This window comes from Heliconius melpomene, chromosome 12, assembly GCF_056956725.1.
Source record: "Heliconius melpomene rosina isolate 202511_hmr_F chromosome 12, ASM5695672v1, whole genome shotgun sequence".
NCBI lineage: Eukaryota > Metazoa > Arthropoda > Insecta > Lepidoptera > Nymphalidae > Heliconius > Heliconius melpomene.
Window position 1 is genome coordinate 14,866,053 of NC_140400.1, and position 18,916 is coordinate 14,884,968.

At 35.9% G+C, this 18,916-nt stretch overlaps 2 protein-coding genes across 2 annotated transcripts; both read right to left on the reverse strand.

Moving 5' to 3' along the window:
* Positions 1–426: 426 nt before the first annotated feature.
* LOC146534111 (uncharacterized) lies at positions 427–10,810 on the reverse strand. The gene is made up of 13 exons (XM_085194569.1): positions 10,166–10,810; positions 8,253–8,411; positions 7,877–7,989; positions 7,206–7,350; positions 6,001–6,219; positions 4,797–4,926; positions 4,356–4,471; positions 3,488–3,685; positions 2,194–2,380; positions 1,739–1,854; positions 1,244–1,429; positions 903–1,007; positions 427–617 (listed from the first exon to the last, which is right to left on the reverse strand). Exons 1-13 carry the CDS (start codon positions 10,238–10,240, stop codon positions 519–521), a joined length of 1,848 nt encoding a protein of 615 aa, XP_085050695.1. The 5' UTR covers positions 10,241–10,810; the 3' UTR covers positions 427–518.
* A 93-nt stretch (positions 10,811–10,903) lies between these two features.
* Gug (arginine-glutamic acid dipeptide repeats grunge) lies at positions 10,904–18,885 on the reverse strand. Its single transcript, XM_085194568.1, has one exon. It carries the CDS (start codon positions 18,489–18,491, stop codon positions 13,005–13,007), a length of 5,487 nt encoding a protein of 1,828 aa, XP_085050694.1. The 5' UTR covers positions 18,492–18,885; the 3' UTR covers positions 10,904–13,004.
* Between the last annotated feature and the right edge of the window lie 31 nt (positions 18,886–18,916).

Here is an 18,916-nt window from a genome sequence, read left to right on the forward strand (position 1 = left end):
AACAAAACATAAAGAAAATGTTAGTACATTCACATTCGATTTTGTTTCACTACCGACTAATTATTAAAAAATAAATTTAAAGCATAATGTATTAAACTAAGTAAATGTTAAAATATAACTATTTTTTTGGAATGATTTTTTTTTCGTCATTTATAAATGGTTTTATGTTACGGTATTTATAAACATTATTTTGCTCTATTTATTTAAAATTTTAAAGCATGTGTGCGTTAAAACGTTATTCTAATTCCTAATTTCCCAACTGAATCTTTAAAATGCAATGAAGTTTAAATTTCAGGTAAATATACACGTAAGTGTATTATATTTTTTTTATCCCCTATATTGTAATATTTATTGTGGAATAAAAAATTTAAAACTATTGTGTATAAGACTGGACGTAGGAAAATATGTTCCAAATAAAACAATATATTACAACAATTAATAAGTTTTTATTAAAAACAAATATCTAAACATATAAATTACAATCTTTTACAAATTATAACAATAATTAAACAAAAATATTATCGTGTTCTAATAGTGTTAAGTACTTCAACGAGTCCACTGTGTACTTTTAATACGGCCAGTCTTGTTTCTATCATCGTGAAATCACTTAGTTCCATCTGAAAATCAAAAGAATCTAAATGACATAACGAATTCCTCAATAAGTAGGTACCTATGGCTAGAAGAGCCAGTTAGAATCATGTGGTACCTATCCACTCTGGAGATTAAAACTGTAAGAAAATCAATATCGTTTGTTAAACAAAAGGCAGAATTATATTTTTCTGTTTTTTATAAACGCAAAATTTAGAATATTGTTACATGGAGTTATAATTAGTACAACATGTATAAATGTAACGGGAATCAGAAAATAATTTAAATAAAAACAGTTTTTAAAGTACACATACACCATCTGGAGGATCCTTTTCTCTTGATGGAAATCGACCATACATTCGTTCACAGATTGCACACAGACCACACCATGTTCTATATTTTATGCAACGCTCGTTACTCTGAAAATAATGTTAGAATTTACATGAAAACGATATGTTTATTTTATTTTTAAACATTTTGTTTATATAAATATTTTTATATAAATATTACTAGTAGTCTCAATTTCTCCAACTTTGTTCCTACAAGACCACGGATTAATGTATATTCACAAGTTTACGCCACGGCGGCCTCGTATTAACAGATACTTTCAAATTAATATGTCTCAATAAATTCTTCACATAATTACAACAACAACCTCGTTAGTGTCACCTCCTTCAGGTACATGTTTTCTAAACCCAGTATCTAAAAGAGTAAGTTTAATTTCATCTGGAATATTCTTGTCTTCTTCATAATCTCCCCACTCCATGATACTCTCGAATTGATTCAAATGTTCCGTTGTTAGAACACCTCCCATCATTAGTGTTAAGCCTTCGTGTATGTCCTTGAAAGTAAAATAAAAAAAAAGATATGTGATAGGTCTAGATAAGATAACATTATTTTAGTTTGATGTTTTTTCAATTTTCTTCATAAATAAAAAATATTAGTGGAGGATTCCTACATCTATACTAATATTATAAAATTGAAGAGTTCGTTTGGTTGAACGCGTTAATCTTAGGAAGTACTGGCCGAAACTGAAAAAAATCTTTTATTATTTGGTAGTCAATTTAAGTAAGAGTAAGAGTTTGAAATCCATAGCCTTGTGGAATAGTAAATATGACTTAAATAACTATGAAACAATAATTATTTTTACCTTTATAGGCATTCTGTATCCTTTTGGCCTGAACTTCCTCAATACAGTCAAATAAAGTAATTGTTTTGATTTTTTTATCGTAGCAAATCTCGCTGCGTATTGCATCGGTGATAGAGCTGTTTAAGAAAAAAAGCCTCAGTTACAAAATAATTTAGTCAATATTAATTAATACTGACTAAATAATATAATAACTGAAGCTGCAAAAAATTGCAGCTATGTTAAATATGGTATTGTTTTTCCTTCAGAAAAAAATATTCTCTATATGTAATAAGTAATTGTACATAATATAGGTAATCTAAGAGAACTCACTTTGTTCTCCACTTTCCACCATTTTTTAAACATTGCGTATTGGGCGCGGCGAAACCTATTCCCGTATTTTGTCTCAATATACTGAAGAATCATTTATTATAAGAATTTACAATTGCAAGAAGCGTGAAGCTACAAAAAAAACTTACATTGCAAAGCGTTAGAATCAATAGGCAAGCTAAACTGTGCATTCTGTCTCGAGAAAACCCTTGGTATATGAAGCCAGTCGCCCAAACTGACCGCCGGCACTCGGAACTCGCGGAGGAGGCTCTGCATCTCCTGCCCGTATTGACGTTCAGGACGAGTTCTCAACGCTTCTTCTAATACGTAACGACGCTGGAATGCAAACAAATTAAGCACTTATTGCTTAAGAAATAGTATATTCAATTCATATAGTGCATTTGTCTTTTCAACTTTAGGTAATAAACAAGCGTTCACACTTGAAACTCTGCTACTTAAACTATGTTTTAATGATATAATATAGGATGCTGCCCTTGATAAAACAAATGACGGACGTTGACGTACTACTCGACTAGTTCACTTGAGATATTACCAGATTTTGTCTGGTACCAGAGCGAAGAAATAAAAATATTAATTATTTCAATCCACCGGGAGGGAATCGAACCCAAAACCGTCGTGATTAGCAACGTTAGTGTATCTACGCCACACCGGCTTCTAATAGGTGTTTGTGTTAATTATTTTATACAGAATAAAGATACATTCCGTGATATGCCGGAAACCAACGTTTTATCACACCGGATTAAAGAAAAGGAAACATTTTTTATTTAATATTGTTACATAGCATGTTAGGAAAGTCAGACATTTACCAATTATATTACAATTGCGTCAACATTTGTTGGATATTCAATTTTAGCTTATTTCTTTGGCTAAGTAAATACAAATTAAATTCAAATTTTAAATATTAATATATGTATTTATGAAATTCTCGAGGCCACAAGGCCATCTCTAATTAATCTTTATTCATGTATTGTTCTGTGTTTTATATAATTGGTATGTTGATAATTAAATTATGAATATTAAAATAAAAGACCAAAATGGTAGAATAAAAAATAAATAACTTTAGAAGAATTTTATAGAACTGGATTATAGTATAAGTATAAAGTGCCTATATAATGTCTGTTCATAAAAATGACTAGCATCATAAAAATGACAGCTTTTATCTAAGAGCTATGTATATCTAAGAGTTATGTAATCTAACGCCCAATATTAATAATGTATCTCCTATCTCCAGTTAACGTCTATCTCGTACTGTCCGACATATCTATCCAATCAGTAACCTGCATGCCTACCTCCATCTCTGTCTATTTCGATCTATGGTAGCAATTTTTGGATTAGGATTGGTTATTAACATTGGGCGTAAGTATCATTGATTACTAGTAGCTACAAATTAGACGAAAGAGAAAGAGAAATTATTTAACAAACCTTAGTATCAAACTCTGTTTCAATGGATTCCTCATCGACCTCCCTATGCAAATATTTCAATATGTCATCGTCAAGGAAGGAATCCGTCTTCCTAGCAGCGCCTGATTTAACAACTGGCAGAACTATGTCATCTTCTGTGACTTGGGCGATTGAGCCTCGTGAACTTGGGTTTTGAGAGTCCGTCACTATACCTGCGATCTGAATAGAAATTAGGTAGTAAAGACAAATAATAAAATTCTTATTACAAACAAAACCCAAAACAAGGAAAAATATAAATTAGGTACCTAATGATAGGTAAGATAGATCACTCTGTTAATTAATATTAAGCAGTTGTCATATGAAAACTTACAAAATACGGTATAAATGATATTATCCTCCAATATTACAAATATGATTGAGGCCAGTAGAGGCGCAGGGGCACAAAGTGCGACTGTAGACGCGACTAGTTGTGGATTCGATCTCCACTCGTGGAAATGAAATATTTATTTAAATTAATATTTCCATATCCTTAGCTCTGGTGTCGAGGCAAGCGCGGCGTTGAATTCCGCTACTCAACACGCAATGCCTCCAGACTTCAGAGGAAAGTGGGGAACGGAGTGTCTTAACATTAGGTTCCCTCTGCCTCCTGCTGAGTGTGGGACACGGCGTGAAACTGATTTGATTTAATTTTAATTTTTAATTATAAATGTGAAAGCTTGTGTGGTTGGATATTTTACTTCCCACTTTTAGGTAAAAACTACAAAATGGATTTAGATGAAACTTACAATGATATAGCTTATTCCTCAGAATAACAGAATAATTGTGCCTATAATATAATAATAAGTTTATAAGCGTCACTAGTTTAGTACATTTTTTTTTCTATATTTACTTGAGTTTCAGGGTCTTGTTGGGCCTGCGCAGCGAGTCCTGCTGATGTTAGGCGATCGCTTCCTCCTGCCCTTCCTTTTCGACGACGCTTGCCGCGTCTTCGTACTTCCCCGCCAGCTACTATATAAGAATGTTATTTGTAAGTTTATAACATTTAATTTGAAATTATTATATAGAAATTTTGCATAAAATTTTTAACGTAGCAGATTCAAAATCTACGCTTTTTGGACCTTCCAAGCTAGCTAGTCAATTGCTTTGTTATACGTATAGTACTATGACGCGAAGTTGAAATAATAACACGATTGTTATATATAAAATTTATACTAAGCTTCGCTACTAAGAATTTTAAAAAATATTTTAATTCGAGAAAATATGTTATTTATTAAATAATTTAACATATTTTTTAAACATTATATGAAATAAAAAATTAATAAGGTAGTACCGTCGTCAATAGCACCGCCTTGTTCACTATCATCCTTTTCTTCCTTATCTCCTTTAGACCTTTGTGACGATGGAACATCACTTTTCTTGCTTTTAAGAGTTTTTCCCAAATTAAGGGCCTTGAGTTGATTCTGAAAAAAAAATTCTACCAATTTAATATTTATATGCTTCTGGTTTCTAATAAAAAAACACTACCTCAATCTTTTTAAAGAAATCATCGCTATCATAAGTTAAAGTGTTCTCCCTTTTTATAAGTTTTCTAGATATTTTCAGGTTCGGTAGCTTCCGTTTCTTCTGCCCAGATATATCCAAAGGCGTAGGCAAGACTAGGTTCGACACCACACTTTTCCTACTTGTCGGTGCGTATTTTATTATAATCTTTGTCACATGCATTAGAGTACATTCGCAAGACGGTATGGACACAAGTGGAACAGCCTTAACTTTAAAATTCGTGGCTTTAGAAGTAATATAAAAACCCTTGTCTTTGAATTTATCTTTTGGCTTTTGTTTTTTTATTTGCAATAATTTCGATTTTGATATTAGGAACGGTAGCATTTTGCAATATTTAGATCAAAAAGATATAACACAGCTAAAAAGTCAAGGTAGGCAGCGTGTCTGAAGCTAAATGAAATTTGTACTATCAGTTCGAACGTCAGCAAGCTATCGATTATCACTTATCAGTTGTAAAATAATAAGTTTACTTTTACGCTTTCACGCTCTAGTAAATCTTGTAGCTGGTAGCTGTAGTATTCATCAATGTGATAAAGGTGGAATATTTTAAGCATTTTTGAATATAATATTAAATGTATTACCATAGTTAAGGCCAGTTGTGGCGCGGGTTCACAAACTTATGTACAGTATGTACTGTATGTAACTGCGACAGGTTGTGAGTTCGATTCTCACTTGAGGAAATGGAAAATATTTAAATTTTCATTTCTTCACTCAGTTGAGGCAAAGCGCGGCGTTGAATTTCGCCACTCAACACGCAATGTCCCCAGAATAAAGCGGAAAGTTGCGAACAGAAGTGGACATACGAATAGAGTGCCTTAACAATAGGTTCCCGGGTTCCCTCTTCCTATCCTGCTATGTGCGGGATACAGCGTGAAGGACAAAAAACATATCCTAGTTGATAAGTAGTAAGTTACTCAATGTACTAAAAATAACGTTTTAATTTAAACTTATTATTTCAAAATTTATATCCTTACCTTTTTAATACTTCTCACACTGACAGGTTCCTTCACAGTTCTTTTGGACAACACCAATGGCGATGCTAGAGGCGGTAACTGTTCACATTGACCGTTGACGAGGCGATTGTGTGCGCTGCCCGAGAGGTTGAGCGAGGGCAGTGTCGATCTATCATTGGCACTCGCTGTGTGCCCCATTGTCATCTCTGATGTGGCGTAGCCATGATAATATACGGTTTCCTGCATAATTATAATATTATTAATGTATGCAGGGGCACGAGGGTGTGTGTCCGTAACGCAACGGTTGTGGGTTCGAGCCCCACTCGGATGAATGAATTATTATTTATTAATACTTTAATTTCTTTGCTCTGCCACCAAGGCAAAAAAAAGCGGAAAATGGGGAATGGAGTATCTTAACATATCCCTTTGACTACTCAGCTATATGTGAGATACAGCGTGAAGCTGATTTTTTTTTATATAAATGAATCTATATGTAAAAATGGTTCGTTACTGAAAAAAACATAGCCTATACAGTCATATAGGCTACCTTTGCTAACTTTGGGGAGTTCAGGCGAGCATTAAGAGACGATATACCAAAATATCTATGGGAACGGGAGATAGTAGAATTCAATGATTTACACTATAAATCCCACAAACGAAGTTATGGGCGGCAATTAGTATATAATCGATTAAAAAGTAAGCAAAGGACATATTTATGATGTCAGTATAAGCACTTAGTTATTCTGTATATTGATGTAAATTTATACAATCGTATTTTTTTAGCATACATAGATATGTAAGTTTATAAATAGCCTTATAGTCACTTATATCCATTTATAATAAAACAATGGCATAAATACATACATATACTGTAAATTACCTAAAAAACAATAATAACTGCAATAATGTACAAAAAAAATGAAAGCAATTAAAAAGGATAGTTACGGCCGTCGTGACGCAGCGGCACAACGTTTGACTGTAAACGCGATGGTTGTGGGTTCGATTTCCACTTAAGGTAAATTTAATATTTTCATTTCCACACTCTGCTAACAAGATAAAGCGCAGCGTTGAGTTAAACTACTCACTGAAGGGTCTCAAAAATTCTTGAGGGGAGTAGAGAACTCTTTCTCCCATTCTCTATTTTTTTCTTAGCACTAGGTTCCCAGTGTTAACCCCACTATATCCAGCTTACAGCATGAATTTATAAAAATTCTACATTTAAATACCTGACTGTGGCTTCTTCGTAAGTCTAACACGATTGTAGTTCTTGGATGAGGTTGATCTGGTGTCAGGCATCGTCTTGAACCGCGTGACTTACCGCTCGCTAGAGTCGGTGCCGGTGTGAGTGGTCGCGAGTCTGTTTCTGTATATCTAAGAAATTATTTATAAAACTAGCAATAAAGTAGTAGATATTATTTTCTTTCTTTTTTTATTTTCGCAGGATGAATCCCACACAAAGTCTGACTGCCTACCCTAGGCACAGGGAACCTGGGAACCTAGTTAACATATTCCATTCCCCATTAAGACACTTATGAATATGTAGTACAATTTAGAAAAAAATAGAGGCCGTCGTGGTGCTGAAGCACAAGCGTGCGACAATAAATGTGATGGTAGCAGGTTCAATTTCCACACGGGGGAATGAATAATTCATTAATATTTTCACTTCCTTGTTCTAGTAACAAAGCAAAGCACGGCGTTGATTTCCGCCACTCAGCTCGCAATGCCTCGAGAATTCTGCGGAAAGGGGGAAACGGAGTGTCTTATCACTAAGATACCTCTGCCCATAATGCTATATGCTACACACGGATGCAGCGGGAAGCTAAAATTCACTCGCTTACTTCCTTTTTAATTTTTCCTATATATCAGTTTACAATAGATGTGAAACATTTTATATTACCTTCTAAACATATCTTCTGTGACGATGTCATGTGGTGTTCTGTTCTTCTCTTTTTCATTGTTGTCTTGGAATTTACTTAAATCTTCATGAAAATGACTTTTACCTTCAAGAAACTAAGAAACAAGATAATCGAAATTAGTTAATTAATACCTAAAAAATAGAAATAATTTCTTTCTAAGTACAGTTAATTTAAAAATACTTTTCTATTTCTTATTACGATAGGTGCGGTTAAAATAATGAAAATAACTAACGATAATAAAGCGAGTTTCTATCTTCAAAGAAGGATTAATCTTTAAAAGAAAATCCTAGTGTCGTTAGTTCATAGTAACACTAGGATTCTTTACCAATCCTTTAAAAAAAAGGACGAAGATCTTACCCAGGCATCCTTAGCTCGCTTCACAAATTCCTTAGCGGTCGTATCAGCCGGGTGGTTGCACAGTACAGAGCAGCCGTGCGAGAAAGGGTTGTAAAGACCAGCGTACGGCCGAAGCATAAACGGCGCTGGCGTCACCTCGCATAGTAGCTCTAGGTTACCCTGAAAGTCAACAATAATATGATATAAATTATCTTGATTTATTTTTAACATTAGTGGACAACTGGAACTATTTAAAGAACCTGCATGTCCTCAAAAAAGATAAATACCCACTAATAAAATAATTGTAAAAACAACATATTTAAAAGCATTTTATTTTATTTAAGGCAACGGATTAAGTTTTACCTAATAAAAAAATAGTATCATCGATAGATCTAAACATGGACGGCATTAAATGGGCCAAAAACTCAAAATATCGTTTTAGTTTTAATTAATAACGAGATAGAAACAATTAAAGCTAATAAATTAAACAAACATAAACGGTAAATACTTTAAAATATTAAATAATTATGAGCTATAATTAAGTGTATTGGAAATGTTTCAACAAGTAGTTTTTATTTAAATTACCGCTAGTTTATTGGCCAATGTTTTAAATTATTAAGAGTATGAATGTTTTCAATAAAATGACCGAAGTGGAGCAATACCGCAATGTCTGACTGTAAGCGCAGTGGTTGTGAGGTCGCGACACGCAAAAATGTCTTTTAAAAAAAAAATACAGTCGAATGATAACCTCCTTTTCTTACAGAAGTCGGTTAATAAGCCCGAACACGAGGAACTACTTATGTGTTAACACCTTAACGATTACTTCTGTCTATCCTGTTTCTAACGCTGTATCCCTTATATAACAGGGTAGGCAGAGGGATCCTAGTGTTATTACACTCCGTTCCCCACTTTCCGCCAAATTTTTGTGGCATTACGTGTTCCCAAGAATGGGAATCGAACCCACAACCGTCGCGTTACAGTCACGCACTGCTCCTGTGCCACAACGGCTATTTATACTATAAATTTGAATATATTTTTAAATTATATTAGTGTCGCTAAATTTGAATACATAACATGTCGGATTACACGTTTAAATACACTAGATCCACTTGAGCTAAGTATATTATCTTCACACCTCATTACCTATTTCCAATTCTTGCTATGATTGTGTCAAATCTTGTTATTTAATAATAAATTTTAGTCAAAATTTTCTCGGAAAGACATTACTATTATTTTGTAACGTTTTATTAGTTTGGCTCTGTGCCGTGTTGAATTTTTCACACAATAAGAATAACATATGGAAAAAATAAACACTTTTTTTAAATAAATAACATATAAAAGTGAATTAGCTTAATGCGGTTGTATTATATTTATCGTATAGTTAATTAACAACTTATAATGTTACGAGTACAAATGTATAAATAGTAGTTAACTGTGTTATAGCAATTTAAATATAAATAAGTAGATCCCTCTAAAAAGCAATCTTTATTCTATTCTCAGGCATACTTACTTATCTATTTTTAGCCAAATTTATAGCACAACAATTTTATTAGGCGAACCGTATGTTGTTTTAACCGATTTCAAGAAAAGAGGGTGTTATAAGATACGAATATATTTTTAATTACGTTTTTCTTCAAGCGTTAAACTGTACCTATATGAGTACCCTACCAACGTCTAACAATTATATTCTCACCTTAGTTACGCATTTATTTTGATAAAGTATTAACTAATGTTATAGAGATGGTGATGGTTGTGGTTTCAAATTGTAACTCATCTTCTGGCGAATGGAATAATTTATAATTATTTCCTTTCTTTCATCCACTAAAACGTTAAAAAAAAATAAGAACAAAAACAAATAAAAGCAAGTAAGATTACTTACCTTTTTACGAAGATAATTTAACTTAAAGGTAATTATAACATATTTTAATACTTACGTAACCAATTTCCTTTTGTCTCCCACTCAGTTTTGGCACACATGCCAGCAAACCAGTATTGCTTGTGAGACCCATCGTTTGTTTACTTACATCAATAAAAGGTAAATATCGATTTATCAATCACTTGGTAACGTGAACTAAATATATAATTCGCAGTAAAAAATATACATTACATTTACTGACAGCAACATTCTTCTTTTTTTCTCATGCTATTTAATAGAAATAAGTTTTTATTTGGCTTTGTTTCTTTTTTCCTTTTTGGTAAAGATATTGACAGAGATTCTACTTCGAATAGGTATGGTAGTTTTAGAGTGCTTTTAAAATAATTGTTAAACAGAATAGTTATGTTTTTAAGCAGTGTAATTATCACAAAATAAAAAGATGTACAATTTTTACAAAAATGGGGACCGGAGTGACGTGACATTAGGTTTAAGACATGAATGAAGATACTTATATTTTTGAGACACTTTGTTTCCCACTTTCCGCAGTGCAGGCGTTGCTGATTGTGTTTTGATTGGCGGAATTCAACACCACGCTTTATTTCATTACCAGAGTGAGGAAATGGAAATATAAATTAAATTCCTCGATTGGAAATCGAACCTACAATCTGTCGTATTTACAGTCGCACGTTTGTAGCCTTGCGCCACGGGATATTATTTAAAAACACTCAAAGCATATGATAAAAGGCAACAACACACCAAGTACAACACAACATTGGATCTAACAAAAACAAAATAATGAATTTTTCACATATATTATTCAAAAAAATTTACATAAAAGCACTAAGACATCCATTTAATCTTATTGTCTAAATAAATGAAGTTATAATCCGACACGCAATCTCTTAATTAAAACATATAATTCTTCTCTAAAAATAATACTCATTCTCTGTTATATATCGAAAAGTAAACGGCATTATAAACATAACACCTACAAAGCGATATTTCGAAATTTAATTCTAGAATATTCTATAATTTTAACTTTATTTCATCACTAACGGGATCTATTTATTTATTACAAAAGGGTCTTTTTTTATTATTTTACAATATAGTGCAATAAAGTATTTCAATGTGTACAGTGGGTGAAAAATTACTAAGATTTAAATTTACTTTATTCAATCCACACTTTTCTATGTTTGCGACATTGGTGTTTTTAGAAAACAAAAGATCCACGTGGTTCTCAACCACAACAAGTATCGTACCATAAATATCTCTTATTTTTATAGTATAAGTAGAATATTATTCTTTTATTGCGAAACGTTACAAATAAATTATGTTCATTAATAAACTTTCGCCATTACTGATTCAATAATAGATAAGAGAGCAAATGAGACCGCCAGAACCAGACCAGTTCCTTGTCCGTTAACTTTTAATGTATTTTTCGGAAAAATCTACAGATTTCTTTATTACACGAAAAAAACTAAAAATATTGATATTTAATTAAACAACAGTCAAAATTTGATGAGAGCTTTTGGAAAATTTGGGCTAGGCCAATCTAGTACTGACAGTGTCATATCTTCAATAAATTATTATTCAAAACATTCGGTATAAGTATTTTACGTTCAGACACTGCTCAAGAGATATTGCCAACTTTTTAAAACCACCAGTTATGAAATGCGCTAGTATATAAATACTTTGTACTTAACAATATTTAACGCCGGCAATAAATTCGCAGTAAAGCTAATATGTCGTAAACTAAACAGCTCTGTGTTATGACTGTTCACAATATTGTGCCGCGGATGTTATTCTACGATGTATTTTAAGCAGCATTTTAAAACTAAACTGCAAACGCATATCGAAAAAAACATTATAATATATATAAATGTAGTACAAAAACGTATTCTATTCCAACAGCTTACTTTCTAATAATTATATATTATTAAATATAATATACATTCCATCAAGTCCAATTCATTTTAATAGCAAAACGCGTTGTGATCGATGCATGGACATTTTAATTGATAATTATTTTATAACATTGACAGCACGATATAACTCGCAGTCATAACACAGTTATTTACATTAATCGAGCTCTATACGAATTAAAAAAATATATTACTATTATTAATGGTCGAACGAGCTCACGATCGCAAGGTCGATGTTAACATATTTCCAATCTATCAGACCTATAGATTACTCCGAAATATTTGAGGCGACTTTTAGAAATATCTCAAATGGTTTTACAATTCAATTGATATGTGATTGTAACTAGCTTCGTGATTGCGTACTTGAAATCTATCGGTTGAGAGACTTATACTCTTATGTAAACGCAGGTCCTCGCTATGTTCAAGTACACAAAAAGGCAAGTCGATTAGAAGGCAAGTCACAGTCAGTCAGTACAACGATTAACTTATATTACATGATGAACATAAAAGCAATGTTTACTCCGCGCGATAGATCACTAACGCGCAGACGAGCGGCCCATCCGTGAGAATGTCAACCAGCACCCTTAAATTGTATAATCATTAAAATATTAAACAATAATTTAGACTAACATCACTCTATGTAAACCGTGTGACTCATCTCGTCATTCTCTACAAATAAAATTTAATTATGACTAGTCATTATGAAATAAATTTGAGCATGGAAACAAGCGAACTACACGACCATGCGACTATAAAAATATTATAAAAACTTAAATACTTAATTTATAAATATAAATTACAAGTATAGTCACACGTAAAAAAGAAAACAGTTCTGTTACACGGGTAGGGGTCCCTGGGCACTACCGCAACACTGCACTGCGTGAACACACTTCACTAGGTAGGTAGGTCTGCCTCACTTCACTCGATGACGACAACGGCCGCGTCGTTCGGGTCGGGCGGGAGGCGCGCGGCGCACTACGGGCGCGAGGCGCGCGCCGCCTCCTCCAGTGCCCGCACCTTCAGCTCACGCTCGCGCTGCTGCCGCAGGAAGTCCTCGTGGTGTGCCGGGTGCAGGAAGCCTCGCTCACGCTCCAGCAGCAGCTGGCGCTGCAGTTGCTCGTGCGCCGCCGCCTGCTGCGCTAGTTGCTCCGCGTACGGCCGGCCCAACAAATCGGGGTGCGGCAGCGGCCGGTACGGCGCACCCGCCCCTAGCCCCAGTCCCAGCGCGTCCTGCTGCGCTTGCGCCGCCTGCTGCCCCGGGTGTAGATGCAAGTGCGTGTGCGAATGTGCATGCGTGTGCGCGTGCGTGTGTGCGTGGTACTCGGGGTTTATGCCCGCCATCTGTAATCTGACCATGGGGTCCGCGGCCAGTGCTAATCTCTCGGCGGCCTCCAGCTGAGCAGCCGCCACCCCCGGGTGAGGATGATGTGGGTGATGTGGTGGGGCTCCCGTAACTGGTACTGAAGGCGGAGGACCACCGGCCCCAGCAGGTGGAATACCAAGTCTCTCGAGTCTTTCTCTTTCTAATTGTGAAAGTGCTGCAGGACCATGACCTGGAGGATATAGTCCGAATTGTACAGGAATTGCACCCTGAGGAGGCGGAGGTGGCATTCCGTATCGCCTATGCATTTCCATCCAATGTGGATCCAGAGCTCTGGGGCCGACGTTATTTTTAAGCAGTTCCTCTTTTAATCGATCATTAAGTTCTCGTTCTCGTAACTCTCTTATTTCTCTATCCCGTTTTTCTCTTTCTAAGTGTTCTAATTCAAGACGTTCTCTAGCACCAGCAGCACCGTACATGGAACTTAATTGATACTGAAGCATTGGATCCATGCAATGTCGAGGTATATTACCAGGACTGAAGCCCGCATGAGGCCTAGCGTATTCAGATAACTGTCTTAAAGCTGGCGTATCGGGATAGCCAGGTGGTCGTGGGAATCTGTCATATGGTGAAGTTATAGTTTCAATAGCGCCTCTGGAAGGAGGTTTAGTTTCCGGTTTTTCTGGTGTCGCTATTTTTCTATGTGCTTGTTGAGCTATCTTTTCTCTTTCTTCTCTATCTCTTTCAGCTTGCTTCCTCAATCTCTCTTCTCTCTTTCGCGCAAGCTTAGACTCTGGAACTGGTTTGAAGATGAGATCGGTTCGAGTACATGAATTATAATCTCCGCGATTCCAATGCCTTAAAAATATTGCAGATTGAGATCTGTGACATTCAGTATCCTCTATTTTAGGTTCTGGGCTAGGTCCATGAGGAATGTGTGCTGGGCTTGGTATTTCCTCTTCTTCGGGTTGTGATTGAGTTTCAAGTTTTAACTCAGGATTTTCATCTTGTATAGGTCGCGGAGGACCCCGTAAATGAGGATGACCATGAGCCATTTGATGAGGAGAGCCTGATCTTGCATGTGCTTGCAATCCAGCCGCAGCTTGGGCATGTAGCCGTAAGCTTTCTATAGAGCTAGGCCCTGGGCCGGGTGGCAAACCCAGACTTAAGCCTGGGTGACCCATAGAAGGAGGTTGTATCATAAGATGATTTGAGTTTCCCGGTAGCATTTTTGGATGATGACGAAGAAGCATGGAGTCCGCTGGAGATAATCGTTCAGGATGGTGCGCCAGATGATGCGAATGGTGATGAGTATGATTGTTGCTTACGTTAACGCTTGATGATGTACTTGTTGTCTGAGATACACTGGCTGACAAATGAAGTGGGGAACTAGAATGGGAACTGGTTTTTTGTTGTGTATTAATTTTATGTTGAATAGATTGTGATGAGCTACTGGATGTAGAATGGGATATTGAAAGCGTGTGATTAGTGCCCCCGCCAACGTGGCTGGGTTGTTTTTCTGTGCTGGTATGTACAGCACTGTGATGACTCGTTGAGTGATGATGCGTCATTGTAGTTTCATGCAATTGATGTCGTTCAGTTGTCGCATTAGGATGCCTTGGGTCATCAGAGCTTTCTGAAATTTCTCTTAAGGACCGTGTTGTTACTGAAGAACTGGTACTGTGGTGAGCGCTAAGCATGGTCGTCGATTCGATTGTGGAAGGTTTCACTGGGTCGTGTCGTCCTGGAGTACTAGATGCAGGATGCATAGGTGGTATGGGATGATGTTGTGGCAGGGGTCCATATGGATATGGATATGGCATTGAATATCCTGGATGAGGATGAGGATAATACGGATGCATAGCATGAGCTGCAGCGGCAGCTGAGAGTTGGAATATAGAAGAGGGATGGAGAAGAGGATGATGAGGATGATGTAGTGGAGAAGCAAATGGATGTGGATGTCCAGGTTGTTGTCCAGTATGGATCACTGGACCAGCCATTGTTGCTGGAATTGTAAGAGGTGAATGGTTCATTAAATTAAGAGCTGAATGGGACACTGGTGTATTATGCTGTACAGGCGATGCAGAAATTTGTCTTGGTTGAGATGGGCTGGTCAAATGTCTTGAAAAAGGTGAAGTTGTAGATGAAGGGTGTGGATGACCAGGTGTTCCATTATGACTTGGTTGACTCTTAATGGGTGTTGGAGTATGAGGACTTTTAACTGGTGGGACTGTACTCGTTGGATCTGATCCACTTCCTTGACTTGTTGATACTGGTGTTATATGTGGTTGATGAAGGAAATCTGGTTCTTTCTTTATACTTTCTATTCTTGGGCCAAGGAAAGCACTTGGCATATTTGAACTTTCATTCTGTGGTTGACTAGGAGGTCTGCTGCTGTTTTCTACACTTGATATTGACTCTCTGTCTCTTTCTGAACTTAAATGTTGTGCTATTGCACTTCCAATTGGATATCCAGGGACTTTGACTTCTTTAAGTGATTGTAAAGGATCAGCAACATTTTGAGTGGATAAATTAGCTGGCATATTATCTGGAACTTCTTGTTTAATTTTAAGATCTTGTGGCATTGATGTATCATTTTGATTAGATTGTTGAGAAATAAGATTTGATGCAGAATGACTGTGTGACGGAGGTACCTGTTGCATCAATGGAGGTAAAGGTCCAGGTTTTTCTAGTCCTGGATGAGGTGCATGACCATACAACGAAGCCGGCATAAAGCCATAAGGACCAACATTAGATCCACTACCAACTGATATAAGAGGACCTGGAGGTAAAAGGCCAGTCATTGAAGGTTGGCTCAGCGATGGTGGGGGCATATTTGGTACAGACACAGGAGGATTACTTTGGGCTTCAGTTGACCTAATACCAAGATTTTCCGGTCGCACAGGTGGTTGAAATATTGGAGCTCTTAAGTTTGAAGTATCTAATTTTGGCATTGGCTGTGTTTTTAAGTCAGTTGGTTGTTTATCATCCACTTCAGTTTCTTGAGATTTTAATTCTTGGACATTAGCAGGTGAAATAGGTTCTGTATTAGTTGTTGCTGGATGCTCCATATGAGGTGGGGAAGATGCTCTTGTGTTTGTTGGTGAAGGGCTAATTCTTTGCATAGAATCTAGGCGAGGTGTACTAGGAGAGTCAACTTTGTTAGCAGTTGATATTGTTGCTGTAAATATTTCTGGAGTATTTTGATTTTTCATCTCTGATGTGTCATCTCTAGGCTCTAGTTTTATAACCGTTTTTAAAGGATTTATTAGAGGATTATGTTTATTTGGATCATTTGCAAAATTAATATTAGGTGGATATGGAAATGATTGCATGCCAGTTGCAAAATCTTTAGTATTCCTTATGATTGAATTATCTTTTGTCATATTTGCTGGGTTAAATATATTACTAGGTACCCCTTCGATTTTAATACCATGATTAAGTTTAGGATTAAACATATTATGATTATCTTTAACAAAATAATTAGTATTTTCCAAATTCAAAGGTTTACTTGATTGGCTTAAAGCATGTCCTGAGAAATTATGAGCTAGTGGATCTTTTTGGAATTCTTCCTTTTGTAAATTAAGACTTTGCTCGTCTGTATCTATCTCTTCCTTTATTTTAATTTTTTCCATTACCTCAGTTGACATTGGAGTCACTTTAGGTATAATGAGTTCAGTCTTTGGAAATAGGGGAAGAGGTCTTGATTCCAAATTTTCTGGATTTTTTATTGTACTTAAGTCAGTTTTCAAATCGATTATAGCTCTATCGTCTTTATCTGGAACTACTTTAAAAATAGGAGGCATAATATCTTTTTCTGTTTTTATTATTGCTTCACAATTTTCTGTTTTAATTTGTCCTTCTGCTGGCTTTTGTGGTTGTTCAGGCTCAGGTTCTTTATTTTGGTCAGTATTCTCTTTGTCAGTTTTACTAAAACTAAAATCACACGCTTCTGGTTCAGGTTCAACACTTTCTGTATCATCCATTGCAGGAAAGCTATCATTAGTCAAACTTTCAGATGGACTCTCAGGGGCATCAGCAGCTTTCTTTTTCTTCATTTGCACATCACCATCCATTATCCCTTCAGGTTTGGTATCATCTGGAAGACGCTTTTTCACTTTAGACACATCCACTTTACCATTGGTCACTTTCTTTTTATTGTCCTTGCCAACTGGAGAGGGTAAAACTTTTTCTTGTATATTATTATTTGTACTTTGTGTATTTGGTTTGTTAGACTTTTTAGACTTAGGGGCATCATTATCGCTTTCATCTTGAACTTTCTTTCCATTTGGAGTAGTTTGTTCTTTAGACTTATTTCTAGTTCTCATCCTGCTCGGTGAATCATCAGGGTTTTCCACTCTTCCATTATCAACTTTTGCTGCAAGATCACCTGCATCTCTAGAATCACTATCATCTTCAGAATTTTCATCTTCAGTGACAGAACTCATTTCACCTGCCTCTTTAGGATTAGGTGAAGGCCTCGAACCATTTGTATCAGGAACTGAAGGTGTTGTTTCAGGAGTTTGCTCCTTAGGTGTTCCCGCTCGAGAATTTCTAGTATTGCGAACCCGTCTCAAAGATGCCTGACGACGTCGTCTATGAGGCCTGTTACTGCTAGCACCTGGGGTCTTTTTCCACAAATAATAAAATTCAACAAGTTCAGCTGTATCTTTGTGGGGTAATAAATCCTTTTTTATCTTAAAGAAATTTTTACCAAACTGTCGAATACCTTTGACAAATCGTTTAGATTCCTCTTCGGACCACTTTTTTTCAATTCCTTTAGGGACGGGACACTTAACAAGTGCTTGTAGTGCTCTACCAGGGTCGTAACCAGAATCATGTAAAACATCTAAAGCATTGATAGTAGTATCGTCTCGACTAGCTGCAACGCAGCCATCATCGGGTGATCCCCCATCACACATACCAGCAAATGCTGCCATTGAGCGAGCAGCTCTCAAGTACATAACCAAATCTCTGTCGGTAGCCTGCGCGGGTAACCATCGCAGTTCCTCGCCACCGGAGCACGGTTCGTCAGGGCCGAGTGGACCGTTCGTTCGTATATCGGGAAGACAAGCGTAAATATCCTTATCTTTTACAGGTTGGGTCGGTGTCACTTGAACCTCCCCTTGGTTCTGGGCCATCGTAATATAATTAATATTTACACTATTGTAATCTTTCACTCACATAATATAAACAGTCACAAGTTTACATAGTGGTCGTAACCTATTTTATATAAACACACACTGTAGTTCTGTTTCAGATGTATTATTGATAGTCCGTAAGACAGTAAGTATGCCAATATACATAATTATTACTCCTAATGGCCACCATTACACGATGCATTGTGCTTCTATTTAATAACTAATACACTACATATTTATGAAACACAATACATTTTATTACCCACATCGATGAAATACTTTCAATGTTTGTATTTTTTATTATATTTCACTAATAATTTAGCAAATGCTATCTACATGCTACCCTTTTGTTTAGCTTCACCTTTCTTTGGCTCATGCCATAGACAATTTCATATCTATAAAATGGCTGCCACGATGGGACTTTT